The following is a 27,439-nucleotide window of genomic DNA, read 5'->3' as shown; positions in this document are numbered from 1 at the left end:
ATGACATGTTATATCACTACACTCACACATTCACACACTATGCCACTTCAGGTATATCGGAACTCATCTCCATGTTTCCTTTGGGACCTCCTTCATCCACCGCATCCTTTTGTCCCACCACCCATTAAGCTGGCACACAGCAGGTGCATAATAAGTGAGTTTTAAAGGAACAAAAACCTTAGTCGTCTTTTACCTAGAATAGCCTCCTAAAATTTTTACTTTAATGACAGCTTAGATAAATTACTTTTTATTCCTTTTGTTACCTTTTATGTAAATAAAACATAGTATTCTATATAGTTACAAACATTTTAGAATTACCATTTAGAACAGCAATTCCTAAAACAACTTCTGGACACATTGCAGAGCCACATTTTACATAATCAAATAAATGTCGTTATATTTTAGCATTATAGTATTCAACAGAAGAAAATGCAAACCACTGGATAGGTATGTGAAGTTTTTCTGTGTGCATTTATTTAGTTTTGAACGATTTAAAGCTTATTATATTGTAAAGTATGAGCTCCAGAGCAGTTTCTATTTTATCCAAGCAAGAGCCTTTGGCAATCTGAAAACTTCACTGTGACTGATTCTGTTGTCTGCCTGATATAGTCTGGCTGTGTCCCCACCCAAATCTCACCTTAAATTGTAAATCCCACAATTCTCACATGTTGTGGGAGGAACCCAGGAGGAAACTGAATCATGGGGGCAGATCTTTCCCATGCTGTTCTCATGATAATGAATAAGTCTCATGAGATCTGATAGTTTTGTAAATGGAAGTCCCCTGCACAAGCTCTCTTTTTGCCTGCTGCCATCCATGTAAGATGTGACTTGCTCCTCCTTGCCTTCTGCCATGATTGTGAGGCCTCCTCAGCCAAGTGGAATTGTAAGTTTATTAAACCTCTTTCTTTTATTAATTGCCCAGTCTCTGGCTCATCTCTATCAGCAGTGTAAAAACAGAGTAATACAGTACATTGGTACCAGAAGAGCGGGGTGCTGCTGAAAAGATACCAAAAATGTGGAAACAACTTTGGAAGTGGGTAACAGGAAGAGGTTGAAGCACTTTGGAGGGCTCAAAAGAAAACATGAAAATGTGAGAAAGTTGGAACTCCCTGGAGGCTTGTTGGATGGCTTTGACCAAAATGCTAATAATGATATGGACAATGAAATCCAGGATAAGGTGGTCTCAGATGGAGATGAGGAACTTGTTGGGAACTGGAGCAAAGGTGACTCTTGTTATGTTTTAGCAGAGACTGGCAGCATTTTGCCCCTGCCCTAGATATTTGTGGAACTTGGAACTTGAGAGAGATGATTTAGGGTATCTGGTGGAAGAAATGTCTAAGCACCAAAGCATTCAAAATGTGACTTGAGTGCTGTTAAAGACATTCAGTTTTAAAAGGGAAACAGCATAAAAGTTTGGAAAATGTGAAGCCTAACAATGCAATAGAAAATTCCATTTTCTGAGGAGAAATTGAAGCCAGCTGCAGAAATTTGCATAAGTAATGAGTAGCTGATTGTTAATCACCAAGACAATGGGGAAAATGTCTCCAAGGCATGTCTGAGACCTTTGCAGGAGTCCCTCCCAAAACAGGCTTGGATGTTCAGGAGGAAAATACTGTTTCATGGGCCAGCCCCAGGGTCCCTCTGCTGTGTGCAGTCTACAGACTTGGTGCCCCTTGTCTCAGCTGCTTCAGCTGCGACTAAAAGGGGCCAAGGTACAGCTTGGGCTGTTGCTTCAAAGTGTGGGCACCCCAAGCCTTGGCAGCTTCCACCTGGAGCTGAGCCTGTGGGTACACAGAAGTCAAGAACTGAAGTTTGGGAACCTCTGCCTAGATTTCAGAAGATGTATGTCAACACCTGGATGCCTGGGCAGAAGTTTGCTGCAGGGCTGGGGCTCTCATAGAGAACCTCTGCTAGTGGAAGGAAAATGTGGGGTCAGAGCCCCCACACAGAGTGCCTCCTAGGCCACTGCCTAGTGGAACTGTGAGAAAAGGGCCACTGTCCTCCAGATCCCAGAATGGTAAATCCATCAATAGCTTGCACTGCACACCTGGAAAAGCCACAAACACTCAACGCCAGCCCGTGGAAGCAGCCACAATGGGGACTTACCCTGCAAAGCCACAGGGGCAGAGCTACCCAAGACCTTGGGAACCCACCTCTTTTGTCAGTGTGACCTGGATGCACATGGAGTCAAAGGAGATCATTTTGGAGCTTTAAGATTTGACTGCCCTGCTGGATTTCAGGCTTGCCTGGGGCCTGTAGCCCCTTCATTTTGGCCAATTTCTCCCATTTGGAATGGCTGTATTTACCCAATGCCTTTACCCCAATTGTATCTAGGAAGTAGCAAACTTGCTTTTGATTTTACAGGCTCATAGGCAGAAGGGCCTTGCCTTGTTTCAGATGAGAGTTTGGACGGTGGACTTTTGAGGTAATGCTGAAATGAGTTAAGACTTTAGGAAAGTGTTGGGAAGGCATGATTGGTTTTGAAATGTGAGGACATGAGATTTAGCAGGGGCCAGTGGCAGAATATGGTTTGCTGTGTCCCCACCCAAATCTCATCTTGAATTGTAACTCCCACAATTCCCATGTGTTGTGGGAGGAACCCAATGAGAGGCAATTGAGTCATTGGGGCTGATCTTTCCTGTGCTGTTCTTGTGATAGTGAATAAGTCTCATGAAATCTGATGCTTTTAAAAATAAGAGTTTCTCCACACAAGCTCTCTCTCTTTGCCTGGGGCCATCCATGTAAGATGTGACTTGCTCCTCCTTGCCTTCTGCCATGATTGTGAGGCCTCCCCAGCCATGTAAATCTGTAACTCCATCAAACCTCTTTCTTTTGTAAATTGCCCAGTCTCTGGTATGTCTTTATCAGCAGTGTGATAATGGACTAATACACTGCCCAATAACCATACTCCCTTTTCCTTTTGTAACATAACACTGGGTAATCTGCCCAGCTGGAAATTTCCATTTCCCAGCTTCCCCTGCAAGTGGAAACCAATGCAAAATAAGCATTAGTTTTTGCATGGTGCTTTCAGGAAAACCTGTTTGTCTTTCACCCTTCCATTTTCTCCTGGCTAGAACTATTGTACATGATGGTTGGCACCCCAGCAACCATGCTGTCACTTTATGGAAGTCAAACTCTCAGTACGGTGAAGCAGGAAGGCACAAGGAGTCAATACCCCTTATGACTTTGTGTAGCAGGCAAAGCCAGCTCTGACTGTCTACCTTCATACCAGTTTTACAGGAATGAGAAAAACTATTTTGTTTAAGATCCCATTATTTCAGTGTGTTTCCAGGTTACAAACCCTGAGTTCAGACATCCATTTGATTTATCTGGGGCAGCTAAATAAAGAGACCTAAAATTCTTAGTCTTCTGCTTTATCTACTCTTGCTTTCTGGCAATTGTATCTACTATCAGGGTTTCAACTATTCTCTCTTAAGATTCCTAAGTTTGATGTTTCCCACATCTCACCTCAAAATTTCCAACTACCTTTAAAACATGTCATTTGGATATCCCATAGCTCAAAATTTGAATTAGTATCAACTCTTTTTTTATTACTCCTCCTTCTCAATTTCCTTATTGTTTAATATATTTTCTCAACCAATCAGGTTCAAAACTATAATGGAAATTTCCTCAAAATGTGTTGCACCAGCACCAGGATATCTTGGGAGGCTCATTAAGAATGTGAATCCGCAAGCTCACCATGGATTTACTCACCAGAATATGCATGAGCCAGCCCAATAAGATCCCTCATAATTTATGAACATATTACCAATGTTATTACAAATAAGATCCATGGTAACTTATTAACATTAGAATTCTAAATTATTGCTTTTTTTTTAAGTCCTTCTCTCTCCCTGTCCTATGTTTACTAAATATTCACTAAACAGCAAAGTCCTATAACATGATTGATGTAGTTTGGCTGTGTCCACACCCAAATCTCATCTTGAATTGTAGCTTGCATAATCCCCATGTGTTGTGGCAGGGACCCGGTGGGAGGTAACTGAATCATGGGAGTGGGCCTTTCCCCTGCTTTCTCATGACAGTGAATAAGTCTCATGAGATCTGATGATTTTATAAAGGGCAGTTCCCCTGCATACACTGTCATGCCTGCCATCATGTAAGATGTGCCTTTGTTCCTTCTTCACCTTCTGCCATGATTGTAAGGCCTCCTCAGCCATGTGAAACTGTGAGTGTATGAAACCTCTTTTTCTTTATAAATTTCCCAGTCTTGGTTATGTCTTTATTAGCAGCCTAAGAGCAGACTAATACAATAAACTTTGTGATCTCTTTTCCTTCCATTCTTCCCTTCACTGTTCCTAATTCCAGATTCTTTCCTGCCTTGGGGCATTTGCTCTGGCTGGAACACCCTTCCCCTAGACGGCAACCAGGCCAACTCCCTTATCTTCTTCACGTCAACTTTCAATGAGGACTAGCCTAACCTACTTGAAATTGCAATCCATTCACCAACCTGATACATTTTGCTTTACCTTTATTTTCCCCATAGCATTTACCACAAAACAAATTCTATAATTAGCATATTTTGTAGGTGTGTTGTTTGTCTCCTTCCTCACTAGAAAGCAAGCACCTCCAGGGCAGCACTTTTCCTCTCGTTAACTTATGTATCCCAAGTGCCTGTAACAGTAGTTGAAGTTCAGCAGACATCTGTTGAATGAGTTAATGATTCAGTCAGAAATCTGATTTGTCCCCTCTCATTCTCACTGTTCCTCTCCAATACTAATTCTGACTTTTGTCATTTTAAGACTCTTTTGCAACAGTCTGTCTACAATACCTTTTCCTCCAAACCAGTCAACGCACTTCCAGACTTACTAAGTTACTACTTTAAGGATGTCCCTCCCTTGTAACAATGTGGCCCCCAACTGGCCCTGTTAGATATTATATATTGGAGTTATGCTTAAGTAAGAAATTAGCTTCAATGAACTCTAAGATCCTGTTCAACTATTTGGTCCTGTATCCAAATGACTCACCTTGGTATTTAAAATGATCTGTAATCTGGCAGTCGTCTACCTATCCAAACTTATATCCTATACTCCTTCCAAGTTTCCCTCTGCTCCTGGCCAATTTCCTTAAGAACTCTGAAATAAGCCAGGTCCACTTTCCCCATTTGTTCATGTCATGACTGTCTTCAACACTCTCCCACCTACAAAAACAAATGTCAGTATCCTTTAGGATCCTGCTGCACAGACTGATCTGCAGGCCTGCATCCTTCAGCATTACCTGTGAGCTTGTCAGAAATGTAGTAACTCTGGCCCGACTCCAGACCTCGTGAATCAGACTCTGCATTTAACAAGATCCCCAAGTGATTGCTATGAACCTTTGAGTTTGAGAAGCACTGTGTGAAGGCTCATCTCAAATCACACCTCAATGAAATGTTCACTGGGCAAGCCTCATGTCCAGGAATAAGTATGTACTAAATTCCTAATCTTCCACAGGTTCTGCATCCTCACAGCATGCAATGTTCAATTAACAACATCTCCTCTTAGACTATTTATTCCTTCTTTAAGTCCTTTCTCCCCAGTTTGGTTGTAAACAAGTTACAGGCATGACAGTCAAACATCTGGCCAATCTGGATGCAGGGAACAGAAACCCATTCAAGTCATTTCAAGAGGCGGGGAAAGAGCTTATTTTAATGCTTCTTGGGAACTAGGGCTATAGAATTCAGGGAGGGCAGGCTCCAAGGTCTGCCTATCTATTCCATTCTCTTTGCTCTCTCTCTACTCGCCCATATTTTCTGCTTTCTTCAATCAGCAGCATTCCCATGACTTTTACGGCCATCCATTGTCTCCCCGATCAGCCTATTCACCTCTGCTCCCTCCTGCTCTGACTCTACATCTCTATTTTTAATGCTTCCCAGAGAGATATGATTCGCACAGAGAATCTTTTTGAGCCAAACCACAAGGTTACAAATGTCTGAGTCACATATAAATTGGTTGCCTCATGGGTCAGGAGCCAACCATGGTCCAATCAGCTGAGGCCAAAAGGGCTGCAGTTCAGAACAAGGCCCTTTAGGCAGCAGGGCCTCTCCCAAAGGAGAGTATTCCTTAGGAAAGGTAGGACTGTATTTCTTAGGAAAGAAATATTTCATAGGAAAGAAAGCTGTGGGCAGAGCAGGCAATGAGCTACAATGCCAGCCCCACAGAGTCATTATTTGTCTTCACTGCAGTCCCAAGCACAATGCTAAGATATAATAAACTGGAATCAACCCATATCGGGGTAAAGGGTCATTCACCAGGCACTACTATGGCGCTGACACTGTGCTGGACGCACAAGGAATACAAAGATTAAACAAGCTGCAGTCATTGTTTTCCCAGAGCTCTTAATCCAAATGTGTCACTGAACTAGTTTCTTGACCTTGGGCAAATTACTAAACCATAATGGGCCACAGTTTCCTCAACTATCAGATGGTACTCCACCTTCACCAACCTCCAGGAGTGCTGTAAGGTTCTGTAAGGTAATCTTTGTAAAAGTACTTTCAAAAATACACAAGCCAATCAAGAACAATACTATAGCCATATAATCCCCTTATATGCTACAGGCTTTGCACCACTTTCAGATTTTTTTCTCTTGCCCTTATTTTGCTCAATATATGATCCGTCAATTGCCATTATTTCAAAGAACACAACCAACTATTACCATTATATTTTCATTACCTCTATGACTAATTTCACTCAGAAGTGTAAAAAAAGAATGTATTTTTACAGGGTGCATTTAAAAAATATTATAATCTATTCAACTGTGTATCAAACTGTAATGCCCTATGTATTTTTGTGTATTACAGATGACACTGTGTACTGAATTCCTATGCAGTACACAGGCCAGTTTTGACTCGTGTGTGGCCTTCTCTCCACAACAGTTTCATTTAATATTTTCTGAATACTGGAATCAGAAAATCTCAGGGACCCTATTTTTACAGGGATACCCTAAGGAGAAAAAAATAAAATGGACTGTCTCCACCCCTGAAATCCAATTCCCCTAACTTATATATCTTTTTGTCTAAAACCACTTTATCACCTCTTAACATTAAAAGATGGAGGTGGGGAGGGAGAGTGGGAATCAGCGATGCTGGCAAGATAGATTTCTGAAAAACATGTTATTTCACCCTCTGCAGGACTCAAGCATCGGTTTCTGGCAGAGGACAAACAAACCTCGGGATTTTTACGGTCCTGATTTTGACGTAAGCAACATCAAAGAATATTTACCGAGTGCCTGCCACATGGCAGGCAGGATGTTGAGGGCTCCTCGGATACGATGAGGAGTCTGGGCCTTCGGAAAGCTTACTTGCTTCTACCCCGGGGCATCTGTTGCTCAGTGTTGACAAGTGCGGCCATTCAAGAGCTGGCCCCAGGTGGAGCAAAGAAAACAGCTTTCACCTGGCTAAAAAGTCAGCTCAACTGGCAGAAGAGCGGGTTTCGGGCAAAAAGAAACAAAAACGAAACCGCAGGCGGGAGCCTGTGAGACTCCGCTGCAGGAGGCAGAATTGCAGAAGCTGTAATGCAGGGGACCCACTCGGAATCCGCCCCCGATGAAGGCTCCCCGCAATCCGAGAGGCAAGGGACTACCGATCAAAGGATCCTGCAACCTGGGAAAAGCAAACTCGCTTCGCTGGGAGCTCTGAGAGGGGGTGGCAAAAAGGTGGGCGCCGGAGCCAGGGGCGGCGGGATGGGGATCTGCTCACCGAGGGGTAGAGGAGCTGATTGGAAATCGAGCTGGTGGGGAGGGAGGTGGGCAGGGCGGGTGCGCTCAGTGACTGGGACCCAATGGTCACGCTGCGGTGCAAAGCACGCCTCGGGGTTCCCGCCGAGGGCATCCATTCGAGGGTACTGGAGCCTGAAAAGGGTCTGCCAGTGCAGTGGGGGTAACGCAAGGGGAAGGGTCCACTAGGGGCCGGGCGCGACAGTCGGACTGCGGGTGGGAAACGGGTGGGATGCGGTCTCTTCCTGGATAAGCACACACGCTCACACGCACACTCGCAGCCCGACCCCAGGATAGCCCCGAGCCGCGGCGGCCCCTCACCCTCGGCGCGGGAGCGGATCTCCGACACGGTCCTCCGCATAGTGGGCATCGCGGCGGCGGCCGCAGGTGGGTCCTCAGCCCGGACTCTGCACCTGTCACGGCGTGGTACCGGCGGGAGACCCGGCTGCGCAGCGCGGAGCGCTCAGCTGCCGCCTGGGCCGTGCCGCCCACCTAGGGCAGAGCCGCCGCCGGGCCTGGCCCCCGCACGCCGGCAGGAGGAGGAGAAAGGCGGCGGTGGCGGCGAAGGTGGCGGCGTCTGCTGAGCTGGGCGAGCTCTGCCTGCAGCCACCGAAGGGACTGCTTGGAGAGGGGCGGAGCTCGGGCGCGGGCGCCGGGGGTGGGGCCTGCGAGGCGCGCGTTCCCAGCTCCCGCGGCCGCTCAGCGAGGAAGGCGGGCGAAGGGCGGGGAGAGCCCGGGGGAGCCTCCTCCGCCCCGCCCGCTTCGGACCGTACCACCACTCAAAGGGTGATCAGCTCTCAGCCTCCTGAATCCTCCGGCGTTTTCGCTCGGTCCCGTGGAGTTAGTTGACCTGGTCTCTCCTCCAGTCCACCTCAACTCTCCTAAGTCTTTCTTAGAGAGGAAAGAATGTTCCGGCTGCTGCATCCTCACAAATCCCCTCCCGCTACCCCTGGCTTTTGATGGTAGTGGAGCCGCCCGTCGTCCGGAAAGTGGTGTAGGGTCTGAGTCGGCCAGCTAAGGCGAATGGATCTGGGACTGCAGATTTGTCCCCAAGCCAGAGCAGGGGAAAGGAACGACTGTTTGCATCTGGGTGTAATTCTAGCCTCTTTGCACACCCAGCCCGACTGGTGGCCTGAGCCGCACTTGTCCCCCTGCCTTGACCACTAGCAACAGGCTGCGAGGCCGGGAGGCCCCAGGTACCTATGGTGTGGTCCTCCTGTCCATGGGGCTTGAGTGCGTCTGGGGCCCGCCTGCGAGTGGGCCCGGCGCATCTCCCTAGTCCAGGCTCTGCAGCCTGACAAGGCACTGAAATTGCAATTAAGTATTGGCCCAGGGGGTCCAGAAAGGACTTTTGTGAGTGTGTGTGTATTTTTAGTTAAAACTGCATAAAGCTAGGTACAGTCGTTTTATTTGCAAAGAGGAGAGGAGGCTTTGTATAAAATCCATAAATACGTTAAATTTTAATTTGCCGATATGCTCCAGACTTTCATAACCTCATTACCTTTTATTTTGTCTACCGTGATCTATGCTAACAAGTTGTCAGAACAAGTACTTCACCTTCAAGTTAAGATGTAAGGTTTTGTGCTGTTTGTGGTGAGCTGCTGAACTGGCAGGAAAGGCATAACCAGAAACGATAAGAAGCAATTTGCTTCCTACCTCACTTCATGCTCTTCCTCCAGCACCCAGCAAAAGATATCCTCACATAGAGGCCTTTTATTTGAAGTCTTTTCACATCCTTAAGGGAGAGAGCTGGAGAGATTTGACCTGAGAGAGAAATGATTATTTCCAAGCCTCAGGAAAAAATGTAATAAAATCTGCTAATAGCGTCCTATCTCCATTTGTGATATTTCTTCTGCTTCCTGCAGGTAGCAGCGACTAATCAGAGCTCTGCCCTACATTAATACTCAGGCAATCAATGCATATGTATGAAGAGCCCACTCTAGTTGGCTCTGATTCAGAGGCTGGAATTAGAACAAAGGAAATATATTCCCAGTGTTCATGGAATATTTCAGGGTAAAGCAGGACTCAACAATAAATGAATATATCTGTTTCTGTGATGGCCATGATTTAGAAGTATGGTCTTCTAAAAGTAAAAAATGAACACAGAACTTTTTCAGGACTGTCATCACTGGCCATTTTTCTTTCTTCCAAGGTTGAGGGTTGCCTTGTATAAAGTAGGCTTCCTCTGGCTTAATGAACATGAGTCTGAAACAAAATTAAAGGGCTAATATAGCAAGGAAAATAGTAAAAATAATAATTAGCTTTAAAAGTTAGTGAACGGAAGCTGGAGGAAATGCAGTGCTTTTCTGATTAACGTTTTAAGTGTAGTTTTATGTAAAGCCATAAACAGTTTTTATTTAAAACCAGTGTGCAGCTGCATGACAATAGTTGGTTTCTGAGCAGTCACCTTTGTAATTCCTAATGAGTCCTCAGTTGGGGTTGAGGTTCAATTCTGTTTATTTACAAATAGTAACTAACTGAAGGGAGTTCCAGAAGTTACCTGTTTTCTACAGAGCAATCCGTTTGTGTGTCCCATTAACTCATCAGCGAAGTTGAAAACGTATGTCATTCACACAGGAAATGACAAGTCATTTATACAGAGAAGAATATTGCATAATATCTATAATAGATTACCATGTGTCCTTTCCCAGATATTATCACTTTATCCATAATGACAAGGATATCCCAAGTACCTTATTTCTGAAAAACCACTCATTCCTGACTGCTAGAAATCACACATGTTTTTATTGGTTCAGAAACTTGATCAAAGTTGAGGATTGCACTATTCTGCATCTGCTTGATTTCAAGGCTCTCAGATCTCATCTTCCATTGTACCAGCAGTGCAATGTGCCAGCACCTCGCAGGGAACTCTGGTTCCAACCACATGACCTTGTGACAGAATCTGTAGTAGAATTCAGATGTCAGCGGATCATTTAAAAACTTTCAGGTCATATGACTACACTGCTGATGGACTTAGAAGGAAGAGGGTTATTTAAGGACAACTTCTCCAAGAATCAAGTTTTATCATCTTCCGCAAAATATACATTGACTACATAACATGTATAAGGTGCTGAGCCAGAGAACTAGGTTATAGAGGGACTTAATGAAAGCTAACCAGTAGTAGCAACAAGATAGCTAATACGTCGTGCCAAACAGACAAGCAGCAACTATTGACACTGAGAGAAAGCTAAGTTTCTAAGAGCTGGAGTGATCAACATTGTTGAGCTAGATCTTAAAGTAAGGGTTAAGTCTATAGAAAGAAAAAGGAGACCTCTTTCTGGATGGGAATGCTTGGCATATAGTAAGTTCTTAGCAGTGATTGTTTAAGGTCATTGGAGTGGTAGAGGAACATATATATTTGGCAGGAACAAAGAGATTGACTTGACTACAATAAAGGTTTTCATTGGGACTCCATGCAAGGAGACTAAAGGTGCCAGATTTGGAAGAATCTGAAATGTCATCTTAGGATACTTTGTTTCCTAATGAGCCTGCTAAATGAATGGTTAGGAGTCCCAATATGCCCACTTTAAGCATTTTTATGACATATTCCCTTGAATTTTGCCACAAATTTTCCTCAACTTTACTAAATAAATTATGTTCTAATACAATGAAGATTGCATGGCAGATGTTCATTACATTCCCAGTAATTGTGCCATGTAGTACTGACTGGGAAAACTTGTCCTTGGCTTTCTCTTTAAATCAGGATGGCTGTTTTATTAAGTAATTAGAGAAAATAGAAGTATGTGTAAACACATCTACTCTGTTCTACTATCATAGCAGTGTGGGGATATCAATTATTGACCTGAAGACTCAGTTTTAAAATTTAATCAAATCAGAGGTGACTGTCAGTTACCCAGAGGCAGGTAAATGATAGTTGAAATTACAAAGGAAGAAATACAATAAAAGAACTAAGAGGATGTTGCTACTAGAACTAAACAGATCGGAAATAAAGTTTTCATGCCAAGAAAATTAAATAGGAGAAAGAATAGTCTTTTCAACAAAGGATGTTGGGACAACTGGATATCCACATGCCAAAGAAAAAAGTTGGATCCCTGCCTCGTACCATACACAAAAACTAACTCAAAATGAGTCAAACACTCCAAAAGTAAAAGTTAAATTAACTATAAAACTCTTAGGAGAAAAATAGTAAATCTTTATGAACTTAGGTAATAGTTTCTTACATATAGCATCAAAAGAACAAACAACAAAAGAAAAAAGTAGATAAATTGCACATCATCAAAATTAAAAACTTTTGGCCAGGGGTGGTGGCTCATGCCTGTAATCCCAGTGCTTTGGGAAGCCAAGGTGGGCAGATCACTTGAGGTCAGGAGTTTGAGACTAGCCTGGCATACGTGGTGAAACCCCATCTCTACTAAAAATACAAAAATTAGCCAGGCATGGTGGTACACACCTGTAGTCCCAACTACTTGGGAGGCTGAGGTAGGAGAATCACTTGAACCCAGGAAACAGAGGTTGCAGTGAGCCAAAATCACGCCACTGCACTCAGTCTGGGTGACAGAGCGAGACTCCATCTTCAAAAAAAAATAAAAAATAAAAAACTTTTGTGCTTCCAAATACAAAGTTAAGACATTGTGAAATAACCCACAGAATGGGAGAAAACTTTTGTAAACCATATAGCTGACTAGCGACTTATACCTAGATTATGTAAAAACAACTATTATGAGGCTGAGTACCATGGCTCTTGCCTGTAATCCCAGCAATTTGGGAGGCCAAGTCCAGAGGATTACTTAATCCCAAAAGCTCTAAACCAGCCTGGGCAATGTTTGAGACCTTGTCTCTATAAATAATTGTGGTGGTGCATGCCTATGGTTTCAGCTATTTGGAGGCAGAGGTGGGAGAATCACTTAAGCCAGGGTGGTCAAGGCTACAACAAGCCAAGCCATGGGTACACCACTCCACTTCAGCATGGGAGACAGAGCAGGAACTCCTCTCAAAAACAAAACAAAAACCCAATAAACTCTTAGGATTCAATAATACAACCCAATTTTAAAATGAGCAATGAGTAAAAGATCTGGATACTTATTTCTCCAAAGCAGATGTGCAGATGGCCTATAAACTCAAAAAAAAGATGCTCAATGTCATTACCCATTAGGGAAGTGAAAATCCAAAACATGAAATACCACTTCATACTCACTACAATAGCTATTATCAAAGAGACAAATAATTATGTGTTGGAGAGGATGTAGGGCAGTTGTATTACTCATATACTGCTAGTGGACATGTAAATGGTGAAGCTGCTTTAGAAAATAATCTGGTAATTAATTAAATGTTAAACATGGAGTTACCATATGGTCTAGCAATTACACTCCTAGGTATACACCTAAGAGAAAAGTAGATGTCCACACAGAAATTTATACACAAATGCTACATTATTCATAATAGCCAAAAAGAATAAATAATTCAAACATCCATCAACTGTTTGCTAAAATAACTGTGGTATATGCATACAATGGTATATAGTGAAATAAAAAGTAATAAAATAACACATGCTATGCCATGGATGACTTTGAAAACATTATTCTAAGTGAAACAACCAGTTACAAAGGCTCACAAATTATATGATTCCATTTATATGACCTGTACAGAATAGGCAGATTAATCTCTAGACAAAAAGATTAATGGTTGCTGAGGGATGGGGGGTTGTGGGATGACAGCATTGGGAGATGACAGCTGATGCAGAGTTTCTTTTTAGGGTAATAAATAATTGTGATAGATGCACAATTCTGTGAATGTACTAAGGAATTATATTAAGGTGAATTGTATGTTATGTAAATTATATCTTAATAAAGCTGTTAAAATATGAAAAAATTAAATCTCCAAAGGTGTCAGTCACAAAATGATCAAGGTCAGAAAATCAAAAAAAGATACCAGAGGATATTCCTATAATGGGAGAAATTGCACTTATTAATTACTTGATTATTGCCTGAGTTTTTTGTTGTCTGGGACCCCAAGAATTGGGCCCCTTTGAGAGAAACTCATAGTCAAGTAGATGAGAGAGGCTTGCTTACTAATTTGCTAACTCACAGTGCAGTCAGAAGTGCTTTGGAAACTCAGGTCCTGGGGGTTGTTGAAGACATGGCAGAGAACCCTGCTTGCGATTGAGATTGAGGCATGGAAAGTGGATTACCACACAGCCATACAACTCATACACTTCTATGTGTATGTGTTGGCCATTATATTTCCAATTCTTTTGCAGAAGCACAAAAGAAACAGGGAAATTAATCTTAAGTTTTACATAATGACATCTTTTGGTTTAAAATTTTCAAATTGCAAAAATCTATCTAACTGCAAAGCTACCTGGTTATTCCAGGTGAAGATTAGGCTTTGGTATCTATAGACATGGGTGTTGTATATTAATTCAATTCATACTGTATGGTTAAAGTATCATTATACGGTTAGACTTGTAAGAGACTTTCTTTGCCCCAAACTTCTTCATTTTTGTTCCTCTTTTTGTGTCACCATCCTTATATAAACAACCCTCCAGTACATGAGCAAGGTCTTTAAGCTCTGTTCCCAGAATATATCTTCATTCTATCCACGTTGCTCTATCTCTACCTCTACCACTCAGTGTACAGGTCACCATCATTGCTTGCCTGCCATAGCATCCTAAATGGTCTCCCTGCTTCTGTGCCTGTCTTCCATTCATCTCACAGGAGCCACCATTATTATTATTGCTTTACAACACAAACTGGTTTATGTTATTTCTTAAGACTCTTTGGTAGCTTCCCATGGCACTTGGAAAGAAAACTAAATCTGTATGATCCTGCCCTTGCCTGCTTCTCAGACTCATCTTCTCTAGCCCGTCATTTGTTCACAGGGCTTGGATGATTCCAGTCCACTCCAGCTAATTTTGCCCCACTATCCCCAATGCCAGACACTGCCACATTGTCTTATTCTGTTTTTCTCATAGTACTTATCACTATGTGGAATTTTCTTATTTGTTTGTTTACCTATTTATGATAAATAGTTCTTGCTGTATTTGTCTTGCTAATTGCAGTTTGTTCACCCTTAAGAACAGTGTCATACAGTCCAGGATTCATACATAGTTGTTGAATGAATGAATGAATGAATGAATGAATAACTGGTCCCTCAGATTGGAACCTGGAAATGAATAGAAGGATGGGTAGTGTTCTACCCAAAGAAATAATAAATTATGCCCTTCATAAGTATATTAATTGGGGCATACTATTTTGTGAGAATTATTTGCATAAAATAATTTGAAACATATTTGCTTTGGAGTATTTGATATTAGCGAAACCTTGTACTACAGAAATTAATGTCAAAATTAAGTGATCAAATTTTAAATATAAACCAATTTCAACCAAATTTTAGATATAAACTAATTTCAAACTTTAAATATAAACCAATTCTACATGTTAGACGCGTAACGTGTCTGCATGTTAGACACATGTTATGCGTTTAACACGTAGAATTAAAAGTTCTAAATTAGCTGTGACTGAATAATTCAGTCACTTACTCTTACTCATAATGATAAAATCAATACTTTTCCCTCACAACTAACATTCATTTTTCATACCTGCAGTAGTACTCTCTTTTCAAACACCTTAGTGAGGTCTTAATACAACAGTATAGTGTCTTTACTATTATTATCTTCTTCATATACTGTGAATTTTCAACAAAAAAGTACAACAATGTTTTCTTCAATATAACTGAAAATATTCTGCTCCTGTTTAAATGAAATTAGTTTTAAAATGTAGTTTTGTATTATGTGAAAGAACTCTTGAGAGAAATTTTTAAGTAATAAGTATCTCCAGTACATTTAAAATCAGATTCAATTCTCACACAATCTTTTCAAAAAAACACGTAATGAGTATTTTATTCAAAAAGTAAATGCACATTCAAAGGGAAAAAATCCCTTGTATCATAATATCTAGTGTTAGATCTTACATTCAATAGCATTATTTCAAACAGATGAAAAGAGATGAATTAAATGATATATATATTTTTGACTTTAAAAGTTTCCTGCATATCAGAGCCAAGATATGAAAAATTAATACTTAATTAGAAGTGCTGCTTCTTTTCCAAAGGTTACCAAATATTTCCTGAACTTGTGGATAATGCAATCAAAATAGTATTGCCATACATTTAGACATTTTAAAAAGCAGTTTTATTCAGGTAGAATTGATATACAATAAACTTCATCTGTCTAACATGTAGAATTTAAGTTTTGATGTATGTATATACCTGTGAAGCCATCACCACATTCAAGATAAGAAACATATCCATTACCTCCAAAAGTTTTCTCTTGACCCATTGAGTGGCTCTTATCTATAACTAGATAAACTTTTTCTTCAGCATTCAGAACAATTTATTGAGCACCCACCATGTTTTAGATAATGAGCAGGATATTGGAAATAGAGTGGTCAGCTGAAACAGACAGGATCCAGACCCTTGTAGAACTTACGCTGCATCAGAAAGACAAATACTAACCAAATAATTATGTAAATAAATAAATAAATATAAAATCACCACTGTATATTGCACTCTGGGCAAGGTAGTCTGTATCTGTATATGTTGATTGTATCCCCAAATATTTCTGGGCCTCCACACCTACATCAGAAACCCTTTAAAGTTGCTTATAGGGATTTTGCAATGTATCTAAAAATTCACACTAAACATTTTGTTTTTACTGCATGTTATGTCTTTTATCTTGAAAACAGTATGATGTTTGATATATGAAAAGGATAACCAGTGGGGAAAAATATTATTATATAATTTATTTTTTTGATATTGACCAGAAAGTCAATATTGAAAAAGAAAAAGGAAAGGAAAAAAAAAACACCCAAGAAAATCTTGCTTTTTTACTCACCATGACATATTAAGTGCTATTTCAAGGAGGAAAAGTGAATAATTAGGTAAAAAATATTAGGGGGGGGAAGTGCAGAATTTTTATTAAAAATCAAGCATAGTAAATGAAATAAAGATGATTATCAAGTTCTATTTTATAATTCCATGATTTTTAATTTAGAACGAATGCAGGCTTAAGTAAGATCATTTTCTGATTAGTTGAAATAAGCTATAGCTTTCAAATATAAAATACTCACCAATTGTGTTTGAGCCTCTTGGATGATATAGCCCCTGTTCAGTGGTTCATAATTCACTATAGTGTTTAGCAGATTTACTGGAAAATCACAGTTTTTTCTCTCTGACCCCAAAAATCTCAGACAGAACATCTGCTGTAAAGAGGGATCGTTTATCACTGTGGCTTCTTGCCAACTTTGAACTTGAGAAAATCCACCAAATGGAGAAAGAGAATCAATACTTAATTCAGGATTATATTTAGGTATTTGTTCCAGAGAACAGAGGCTGCGGTCAGGGGCAGACACTTCAAGGAAAAGATATAAAGGAAGTAAATGGAGGTTTGTGGAAGCTGGAGACATTGAAGTTATGAACACAAGTGAATTTGTGCCGAGTGTGGGAGCGGAGTCTACACCTCTGGTATAGATCTGCTTGTCTATGCCAGACAGCAAAAGGCAGCTTTCCCCTGCCCCTGCCCCCGCCCCTCTGCCTGTATTCTCCTGGCTGTTTTTTGTTTTGTCTGAACACTTGAACATTGACCTTAGCCAATTAAATTGGAACCTCTTCTCTCCTGTTCCTGAATCCATGGTATTCTGATTCCGACTTGCCTCCTCAGCTTCAGCAGCCATATATTCTCTAATAGAAGTAGCTGCAATCTGTTGCCTGTGTATCCACTCAGTTTCCTGTGCCCATTGGTTTAATTCTCTACCTAGTCCTGGCGCCTTTTGGCTTCCTCTGGCTTGTTCTTGATCTAAAAATGACAGTGCAGAAGGCAAAGGGAGACCTGTAGGTTGGGAAATACTAATAATAAGAAATTTGAATAGGTACACGGGAGCCAGATTATAAAGAATCATGCAAACCAGCAAAGGTGATAGGAATGAATTCCCCAAACAAAAGGTAGTCATTGTAGGTAGACTCTGGGACACATGATAACCTTGTGCTTTGAAAAGATTTTTGTGGTGATAACAGAATATGAAGCATGGATTAGAGGTAGAGAAACCAGGTTGGAGATGATAAAGTTCTGTTCAATTAACAGAGGAAATGGTGATTTTAAAAAGTTAAGTTTGAATGTAATATAAGGCATTTATAGTAATACTTCTGGGACTATGGAGAATAAAGGGCAATAGTCTGTCTGCAGAAAAAACAGATAACCTTCCCTCTCTAGTTGCAGATATAAGTATAGATATTGATATACTTGAACTTTTTGGATGTTGGGTTAATTTCCTACTAAGTCAGAAATTCTAACATTTGAGGAGGGGAGTACCTGACTTAATGAAAAGAAATCAGAAAATGGGGGTTTGGGTCTCAGCTCTGGAACTTTCGAGAGGTTTAATTGTGGGAATGTCATTTGAAGACCTTATTGAACCTATTGGACCTCAGATTAGCTTAGTGGGGTAACATGCAGGCTCTGCAGTCAAACTGCTAGAACCAGGTTCTACCATCTACCAGATGCTTCATTTTGGACACGTTACCAACTTCTCTGTGCCTCAGATTCTTCCTTTTTCAAATGGGGATAGTTATAACGCCTATTTCATAGGATTTTTGTGAGAAGTACCTGAGATATTTTATTGCAATGTACAATCAAATTTTAGCTGCTGTTATTTGTTTATTTATTTATTTAGACAGAGTCTCATTCTGTTGTTCAGGCTGGAGTGCAGTGGTGCGAGCTCAGCTCACTGCAACCTCTGACTCTCGGGTTCAAGAGATTCTCATGTCTCAGCCTCCTGAGTAGCTGGGATTACAGGTGCCCACCCCCGTGCCTGGCTAATTTTGAAACCCCTAAGAGAAGGGGTTTCAACTTGTTGCCCAGGCTTGTCTCGAACTCCTGAGCTCAAGAGATTTGCTTTCCTCAGCCTCCCAAAGTGCTGGGATTACAGGCATGAGCCACTGTGCCCAGCCTGCTGTTATTATTTTCATTTAGTACATCCAACATTTTTTCCTACTCTGTGAGTGACATAAAATTAAATGATTTTAGTTACTAGAGGCATTTTCTTCAATCATGCCTTTCTTTGTAAAGTCTGTTAATGCAAGTTTGTGTAATCTACCATTTGTATGACAAAAGACATCAATTTTAGATGTAATTGTGATGGATGATTCTATTTACTGGTTTCAAGAAACTTGCTATAAAAATGCTCATTATTAGTAATATGTTAAACAATGTGCCTCTCTGTGTCATTTAGAATAAGGTTCAATTGCACATAATGGAAAATCCCAAAATAGCAGTGATTTAAACAAGGTAGAGGTTTGTCTCTCATATTAAAAAAAAAGTCTGAGATATGCTCTATACTGCCTTCAGAGAACTAAAACCTTCTATTTCTACTCTGCAGTGCTAACACATAGCTTCCATCCTCAAGGTCCCTCATAGTCCTAGCTATCCTGTTGGTGTGCCAGCCATAACACCCACACTGGAAAATGGAAACAAGAATAAACTTATAAGGATAAAAAGGAATCCCAGCACACTGAGTCAGATTCCTTCAGCATCTACTCCTTAAGTCTCAGATAAAAGTTATGTTCATCTCTTATTGGCTTATCACATGATGATGTAGCAGATAGGGAGGATGGGAAATTAGTTATTTATTCCGCCAATAATGTACCTAGATAAAATTTGGTATCTGACACTTAATGAAAGGAGAGAATGGATTAGCAGGTAGGTATCCAGCATTCTCTGCCATACTTTTCAATAAATCTCAGAAATCATTCTTAAATTTGCATTATGAAAATTCTGGAGCTTTCCATGGACATAATAATAAAACTATATTTTGTCCAAATTATGTCTTTAAATGTAAGAAAAAGAGTTTGTGTCATTCTAGAAAGAGTTTACATGAAACAGGGTTTTAAACTGCTGACCCCTAGCAAAGAACTTATTAAATGTGAACCAATATAGTGTTAAACTGAGTACAATAGAGAATAGAGGCTGAAATTAATTTTGTGAAGTAGTAACTTATTAAGGTGACTTCCTGAATAAAAACAAATGGAATCTTGGAGGTGTGTAAGATACTAACAAAGCAATGGATAAAGTAAAAACAAAAAGATCTCTTTTAGTTTTTCCTTTGTTTATACCAAAAAAGGGAAAAATAAAAAAAAATAGTGATTTTTGAAGAGACAAGTTCCATAATGGTATTTTGGGAACATCATCTCTCAGTTATGCAAAAACTACACCACGAGGGAAAACACAGAAGAGCCCAGTTAGGATGCTACTGTGGCCATCTTGTCAATGGGAGTTTTCTGTTCTTAACAGTAGTTTTGGGGTCCCAAAAGGATTATTCAAAGCAAACTTCGTTTTAAAAATTTAATACTCTATTTATTAAATTTGTATGTCACAAACATAGCTCTTCTTTAAGCTTTGAAATTTAACTTAATTATTTTATTCTACTTAGTCATCTAGTAAAATAACTATCATTATTTTATTCTACTTAGCTCACAAATTTTGAAAATCATTTTTAAAGAGGTGTTTGATTAATGTTTGATTCTATTTATAAACTTAAACTCCTTTAAACATTTTAAACTATACTGACGAAGTTGATACATTTCCTTTTTATATTTAAGTTCTTTAGTCATCGAAAAAGCCTTCTCAGTACTTATCATATAGGATAAATTTAAATTATAAAAGGTATGTCTTAGGCTTTTTAAAAGTCTCCAATACCGATTAATTTTGACATAGAATCTTTGTCAATTATTCTCATCAATTTAATTTGGAATTGCACAAATGATTTTACTAACAGGTCAAATTCTCCTAAATATAGTGATTATTTCTAAACCTTACTAGAAAATATGAGTACTATTAAGTTTGATTTACTTAATCGTATGTGTGTGTGTATATATATATTTCTACAGGTTTACAGCTATTAATTCTCTAGGAAACAATTATGCTTTCCAAACAATTTCAGGATTAGCATGCTAAGCACTATTGGAGGTTATGCTTTTAGCTGGCTGAGGTTGAACATTAACCAGAGAGGTCATCTGAGATCTTTGAGCTCTAGCATTACAGATATCTTTGAAAATGTTCTGATATCTTTGGCTGTCAATGAGCCTGAGTCTTCTAGATTCAAGTCATCTATTACTTAATACTTTTTCTACTACAGAAATCCACAGTTGGTCCATTTGGTTGATTTCAACTAATCTGTTACTATGTCACTCCACTCTAAATTCTTTGCCTATTTTTTTTCTTATTAGGGCTGGCAGGTATAGTTCTTTTAATGACATTGAGTTGGATTTTGTTTTCCTCCTGGTGCTTCCTCTAACTGGTACATTTTAGGTTAAGGGCTAAGCTTAGAGCCAAGACAGCTTGAATGAGAGTGACAGCAACTGGGTGGAAACACAGTGCAAAATGGAAAGGTATTAGGAAGGGAGAATAGACAGTAGACACTAAGGCTGGGGATGGATTCCAGGAAGAGGAGGTCACACTGAACAAAGACCCCAGAGGAAAGGTAGAGCTTGGTAGCCCCAAATCCTCACTCCATATCTGCCCACCCCCAACATCCCTGGCAATTATTATGCATAGAGGATGATGTTCTCTCCTGCTGCATTCCTGTGGGAACACCCAACCTAAAATACTTATCTAAATTAAGGTGTAGAAAATTTGTAATTTCAGAGCTTCCCTGGGTCTTTTGGTAGCCAGAATTTGCTAAGCAAGGACAGACAGCTCTGTTACTTGAAGAGATATATTTGTCTTACCCACCAGAAAGCCTCTCACTGTGTTTGGAAACTAGAGGATGAATATGACAGTAGCGGTGGGAATGGATATTAATAAAGAAAAGTGCTGTCTCCTTGCTGGAAAAGGGAATGTGTGAAGATCATTCAATTTATGCAGAACAGTCTTCTCTTCAGTATGAACTTACTTGGTATAGTTTCTGAAAATTCACTTCTTGTTCTTTTGTATATGTGTGTCAAGAAAAGAGAGAGACACGCCAGTTTGATCCAATAATTATTTTCTAATTGAGCAGGAAGAATGAGGAAGCATGTCACACTAATGGAAGGACTTCATCTCAGGCAGGTTCTGAATATGCCACCCTCATCCACTCTAGTTCCCTCCCTCTGTTTATTTCATTTTAGATGGAATTACCCAGTCTTTGAGCACTAGATCATTGAGTTCAGTATATTGCACTGGTCTCGAGATGGTAAAGGTTTCCTTGAGTGGAAAAGGAGTTGTCAGTGAGAAGCTGTGGGAGCATTTGGAGGGGAAAAGATGAATGAACAGAAGGACAGGGAAGCAAGTCTAGAGATTGGCACATGCCCTCAAGGAGACTCTCTGAGAGTGAACTTTTCCCCCCTTTTCCCTTGAACTATGCTGACATCATATTTACCCTAAAGTTCTGCATTTCCATTTTAAAAATGTTGACATAATTTCAGATTACAGAAAAGTTGCTAGAATCTAACAAAGAACATTTTTACTCTACAATATTTGCTTTATTCTTCTCCCTTTCTTTCTCTATATTGTTTTTTTGGAACTGTTTGGGAGAAAGTTGCTGACATGAATCCTGATATATATAAATATATCAAAGTGTAAAACACAAGCACAGTCTGTTACATAACCACAACACACTGATTAAAGTAAGGAATTTAATATTAAATCAATGCTACTATCTCATTTACAGACCTTCTTCAGATTCTATCTTTTGTCTCAATAATATTCTCTGTATCACGTGTGGCATTTAGTTGTCATGTTCTTTTAGTCACTTTAACTTGGAACGGTTTTCCTTTGGATTTCATGATATGGATCTTTTTGAATAGTACAGGCCGTTTGTTTTGTAGACTACCCCTCAGTATGGGGTTGTCTGATGTCTCCTTGTGGCTTTGGCAGGAAGTCATGTTGTGTAGCTCCCAGTGCATCCTACCAAGAGGCACATGATGTGAATATTCTGTTCCTGTTGATGTTAGCATTGATCACTTGGGTTAAGATGAGACTGCCAGGTAAGTCCTCTGTAAGGTTACTACTTATCTTTTGGTAATTAGTGCTATCTGATAGGAAGATTAGTTTTACATTGTTAATCAATCTTATATTGTCATTTCACCCTGTATATTTGGAATTAAAATTTTATTGTTTCTTTTACTTTTTTGTTATTCTTTTCCCCAAAGGAGTCTCACTTGTCTACTTGGTTATTCTCAGCTCTGCTGCAGGTACCTACCCTTACAGCTTTGCTGGCCTAGGCCTGCAACCCTGTCCTCACTGGCAACTGTCCATACTGGCAGAGTGTTGATGGCAGAGGGAGGAAGCCACAGCTCCCATTGCTCCCTCATCTTTTCAACCTAGAACACAAAAAGCAAGACTCTGTCTCAAAAAGAAAATGTACTTCACTGAGTTTTGGGGGTTACCAAAATAAATTCTATGGATGGAAATAAGATCTTCCCTTTAAATTCATGACATTCACAAAAGGTTTGCAAACTACAAAGGTATAGTTTACCTTTTACCTTTGTTACAAAAGACATTGAAGCAATTTGTTCTGTAGATCTTATATACTCCTCTTTTTCTATTATGTGGGAAGCTTAGTTCCTGCATGAGATCAGATAAAGAATAAAACCAGTATCATCACACTTAACAACTAATATTAATTCTTTCATATTGTTACACATCCAGGAAAAGCTCAAGGTACATTAACTTTTAGTGATACTTTGCACACAAGTTCGATATAAAAACTGGAGAAAATTTTCTCGAGAAAAAGAAATGTACAGTGATTGTGAAAAGAAACATTTTACTCTGACCTACAAGAAATCTTATTGCTTCTAGTTTTTCTTTACAGATTAGATAGTGGAAAAATTATATTTCCTTTTGAATGTCTTTTTCCAGACATATTAGCTAAGATGTTCAGGGAGTGTGTGTGAGAAATGAGATGGCATTTTCAGTAAGAGCTAACAAGAGGAGTAAGCACAGGTTGAATTTTCCATTCTGCCAAAAACCCGCTCCAAGGAATATTTCATCTTAAATAATAAGAGGAAAAGCTAATTTCACATTCTCTCAATTTCATTTTAGATTGTTTTCCAGCATTGGGAAGTAAAGAGAGAGTTTTCTTTTTTTCTTTTCACAACACTGCACGTCTTAAAAATACCAGCAATTGAGAGGGTTGAAATAGTAAGTGAATTATTTGGATTGATCACCTTGAAGAAGCCTAAAGAACTTGGCAGGTATTCAAAAACCGGAGATTGAATGAGTTAAGGGCAAAATTGATCTGTCTTGCAGCCTTCCATCTAAAAAATTGCCTCCTTTTGTTGCAGTCTTGGAGTCTAAACTCTCTTGTTTCAAACACTGAGAAGTTTTAGAAGCCCTGACAAATGGTGGTAAAATCTGTCCAGCAAGGTTAGGGAAACTGCTTCCTCTCATCCAGCCATAGGTATCCAGGCAGTTTGCTCAGGCACATAGAGTGCCACTCAAATCAGGGTAGTCTGCCCTACTTGAGCTCTGTTCTTATTTCCTCAAAATACATTCAACTGTCTTAGCGTCTGACTCAGACACAGCACAGATACTGCTGTTGCCAGAGGGTAATAGTTTGTTCTGTTATCCTAGAATGTCTTTGCACTGAGAAAATGAGAAGCTGGGCAACTCAGTGAATTTTCCCATCCTGTGGATTTCTCACTGGCTGTTCCTGGCTCTATTTCTTTCTCTATTTTAGAGGGAATAGTTGTCCTGCTTTTCAGGCTATCACCTTTTCTTTGGAATCAGCTGGATGCATTTAATGCATATGGAAAAGATGCTTAGAGGGCAGGTAATAGAAATAAGAATATTTTATTTTTTTCAGTTTTCTTGGAGAATGAGATATTCTGTGTAAGTGTATTTTTCTAGACAATTGAAATCTATGCCTTACATGTCAAAACTTGTTTTTAACTTTGAGAAATGATGTAGCACAGGGGTTAAGCACACAAACTTTGAGGCAAATTGTATTTAATCATTTTCTACCTTTGTAACTTCAGGCACTTAGCCCCTCATGCCTCAATTTCCTCATCTGTAAAGTGGAGATAATAATAGACCTTATCTTATAGGATTATGGTGAGGATTAAATGAGTTAATATATGTAAAACATTTAAAACAATGTCAAATATATAATAGTCATATAGAAGAGTTATTATTATTATTATTAATTTATCCATTTGTATACAAATCTTACCATAAAAGGGTACCCACCTTCTTGTTATCTTTTATAGACTATATTGAACATTGACTACTCATACTCAGGGAAATAGTATAGTCATGCCTTCAGGGAGTTCTATGATGATGCTGATGATGAAACAATAGCTAATATGGTTTCATGGATGTTCTTGGTTTATCCCTGCAAAAAACCTCTAAGGCAGGTACATTAATAAAGAGCCTTAGAAGGTGAAAGTACTTGTCCAACTTCACACAGCTAGAACTGGATGTGAGATACAAACTCAGGGCTGTCTGACCACAAAGTTCTTGGTCACCTTACCACATTGCCTTGTGGTCAGGTCTCCTGATTCCACACCAGTGATTCTCAAACTAAGTATCCTGCAGAATCACCAGGAGGGCTTGTTAGAACACGGATTTCTGGCTTCTACCCAGAGACTTGGATTCAGTAGTTTTGGGATGGAATCTGAGAATTTGCATTCTAAGTTGCTAGGTGATGCTAATGCTGCTGATCCACAGGAACCACATTTTGAGAATCAATATTTTCACTAAATGCCTCCAGACAATATTTAATATCATTTTTAAAAATTTTCTCTCTCTTCTTTTTTGAGACAGAGTCTCACTCTATCACTCAGACTGGAGTGCAGTGGCACAGTCTTGGCTCACTGCAACCTCCGCCTCCTGGGTTCCAGGGATTCTCCTGCCTGAACCTCCTGACTAGCTGGGATTACAGGTGCATGCCACCATGCCTGGCTAATTTTTGTATTTTTTAGTAAAGACGAGGGTTCACCATGTTGGCTACGTTGGTCTTGAACCCCTGACATCATGATCTGCTCGCCTAGACCTCCCAAAGTACTGGGATTCTAGGCGTGTGCCACCACACCTGGCCTTATTTTCTATTTACTATCAGTTGCTGCTTGAAGCTATCAATGTATTCTTTTGCTTTTAAACACTATTCTATGCACATCTAACCATTTAAAAACTCTCTATAACCCACCTCCTATGGTATTTGTGGATTTTTTTGTCAGTAGTTGCTGTTTAGAGGCTCCTTTTATTCACAAATCAGTTTACTGGTGCATTTGGCTCATGAATGCCATGAGGACCTTGACTTATTTTCTTAAATATTGCTTCTTTTAATTTTAATGTAAAAAAAGTATGGTGTGACTATGATTCCTGAATTTAAATCTCTATCATATGCCATTGTTTTTCTTCCCAATGTTGAAGACTTTATGCTTATTATTAAAGCAAACTAAATATGGGCTGAGAAGGACGCCGTACTTCTATATTTGAGTCCTTGTGAATGAACTGTAACATAGCTTAACAGTCAGATAAAATTGAAAGCCTAACTTAATAGTATGCACCTGTAACAATGGCTGAGGGTTGGCCAATCCCAGCAGCTGTGCTTCAACCACTCATAGATACTGAATGTTCAAACTGCATTCAAATAGGGCAAATGTCTAGCTGTAATCAATCTCACTGTTTCTGTACCTCACTTCCTATTCCTGTAAGTCACTTTACCTTTATTTGTGTATAAATTTGTTCTAACAATGAGGCACCCCTGGAGTCTCTGTAAATCTCCTGTGATTCTAGGGGCTGCCTGATTCACAAATCATTCATTGCTCAATTAAATGCCTTTAAATTTAATTCAGCTGAAGTTTTTCTTTTATCAGATGGTGTCAAAAGCAGGATGGAAGTGGAGCTTCTAGCAACCTTCAGGAATGCTGAGTGAACATGCTAGGTACCTCCAGGACCCACTTGTGTTCATGGATCTCTCAGAGCCACTGGGGATTGTGGGTAAGTTCCCTCTCAGATTTCGGAGCTCCACGGATTTGTGTTTTGAGCTCTCCGAGCTTCTTTGCGAGAGTCCTGACAGAAACTGGACTGAGTCCAGGAATGGATTTGATCTGGGAATTAACTGGCTTGGATCCAATTAGAGGCCTCGTACATCTGACTGGGTCAGAAATGAACTGGTAGTAAGCTGTAGTATTGCTGGCATTAGAAAATTTGGCTTTGGAAAATTCACAGGGATTTTTGTGTTCTACCACTTTGTTGAATTTTTCTTGTGCACTTGGGTAGGAAGAATCATTGGCTAAGTTAATCAAGAGAACCTGAGAGTAAAGCCAATATTCTAGATAAAAATGGGATCCTTAATTTCTGGAAATCTGAGTTCCTTCTGGTTTATACTTTAGGCCTGGGAAGCAGCGATGTCTTACAGAAATGGCAAAATCTTACCAAAGATAACTTACACTGGAACGTTCTGAATGAACAACAATGCATTGAAGTACATTTAACAATGAGGGCTCTCCTCGGTACAGTGCCCTTTGGCTGAGACGGCTTTGGCACTACAGGATGTCAACTGCTATTCTCTTTGTATTAATCTGCCTTGGACTCTTTGCTGATGGCTGTGGGTTACAGGATTAGACATGTACGGGCTTGTGGGACATGGGAAGTTTTCCCCCCTAAAAGGGGAAAATTGAAAGCTGATGAGACTGCTAGATAAGATCCCTTTTCTGCTGAGAAACAGCCGCCTGAAATTTTCAGTGTTGCTGCAATGGGTGGGTCTTTCTCTGGCCTCCCTAGTCATTTTGCCTTTCC

The 27,439-nt window shown here is 39.9% G+C and overlaps 1 protein-coding gene and 2 long non-coding RNA genes across 9 annotated transcripts in view; 1 reads left to right on the top strand and 2 right to left on the bottom strand.

The window, feature by feature from the left end:
- ATP8A1 (ATPase phospholipid transporting 8A1) overlaps positions 1 to 8,330 on the bottom strand; it is a 250,764-nt gene extending 242,434 nt beyond the window's left edge. For 5 of the 6 annotated variants that reach the window (XM_078367269.1, XM_008993413.5, XM_002745887.6 and 2 more), the window contains exon 1: positions 8,032 to 8,330. Coding sequence is in view for 5 of the 6 variants with exons in the window: in XM_008993413.5 (XP_008991661.1) it covers positions 8,032 to 8,080 (49 nt within the window). In the remaining variant the exon portion in view is untranslated. Of the gene's footprint in view, positions 1 to 7,217; positions 7,609 to 8,031 lie in introns of those variants that run through there. The other variant, XM_054253398.2, reaches the window with a different exon arrangement.
- Positions 8,331 to 8,701: 371 nt separating this feature from the next.
- LOC128931626 (uncharacterized) overlaps positions 8,702 to 27,439 on the top strand; it is a 173,068-nt gene continuing 154,330 nt past the window's right edge. The window contains exons 1-2 of one of the 2 annotated variants that reach the window (XR_008480251.2): positions 8,702 to 8,906; positions 26,515 to 26,638. This is a non-coding gene — a long non-coding RNA (uncharacterized LOC128931626). Of the gene's footprint in view, positions 8,907 to 26,019; positions 26,349 to 26,514; positions 26,639 to 27,439 lie in introns of those variants that run through there. The other variant, XR_008480252.2, reaches the window with a different exon arrangement.
- Positions 22,351 to 24,932, bottom strand: LOC118152315 (uncharacterized). Its single transcript, XR_004740967.3, has 4 exons — positions 24,884 to 24,932; positions 23,172 to 23,260; positions 22,896 to 23,016; positions 22,351 to 22,634 (listed from the first exon to the last, which is right to left on the bottom strand). It is a non-coding gene; the product is annotated as an uncharacterized LOC118152315 (long non-coding RNA).

Source organism: Callithrix jacchus, chromosome 3 (assembly GCF_049354715.1).
Source record: "Callithrix jacchus isolate 240 chromosome 3, calJac240_pri, whole genome shotgun sequence".
Classification (NCBI taxonomy): Eukaryota; Metazoa; Chordata; class Mammalia; order Primates; family Cebidae; genus Callithrix; species Callithrix jacchus.
The sequence above is the reverse complement of the archived record's forward strand: the minus strand, read 5'-3'. Positions and strand labels throughout refer to the sequence as shown.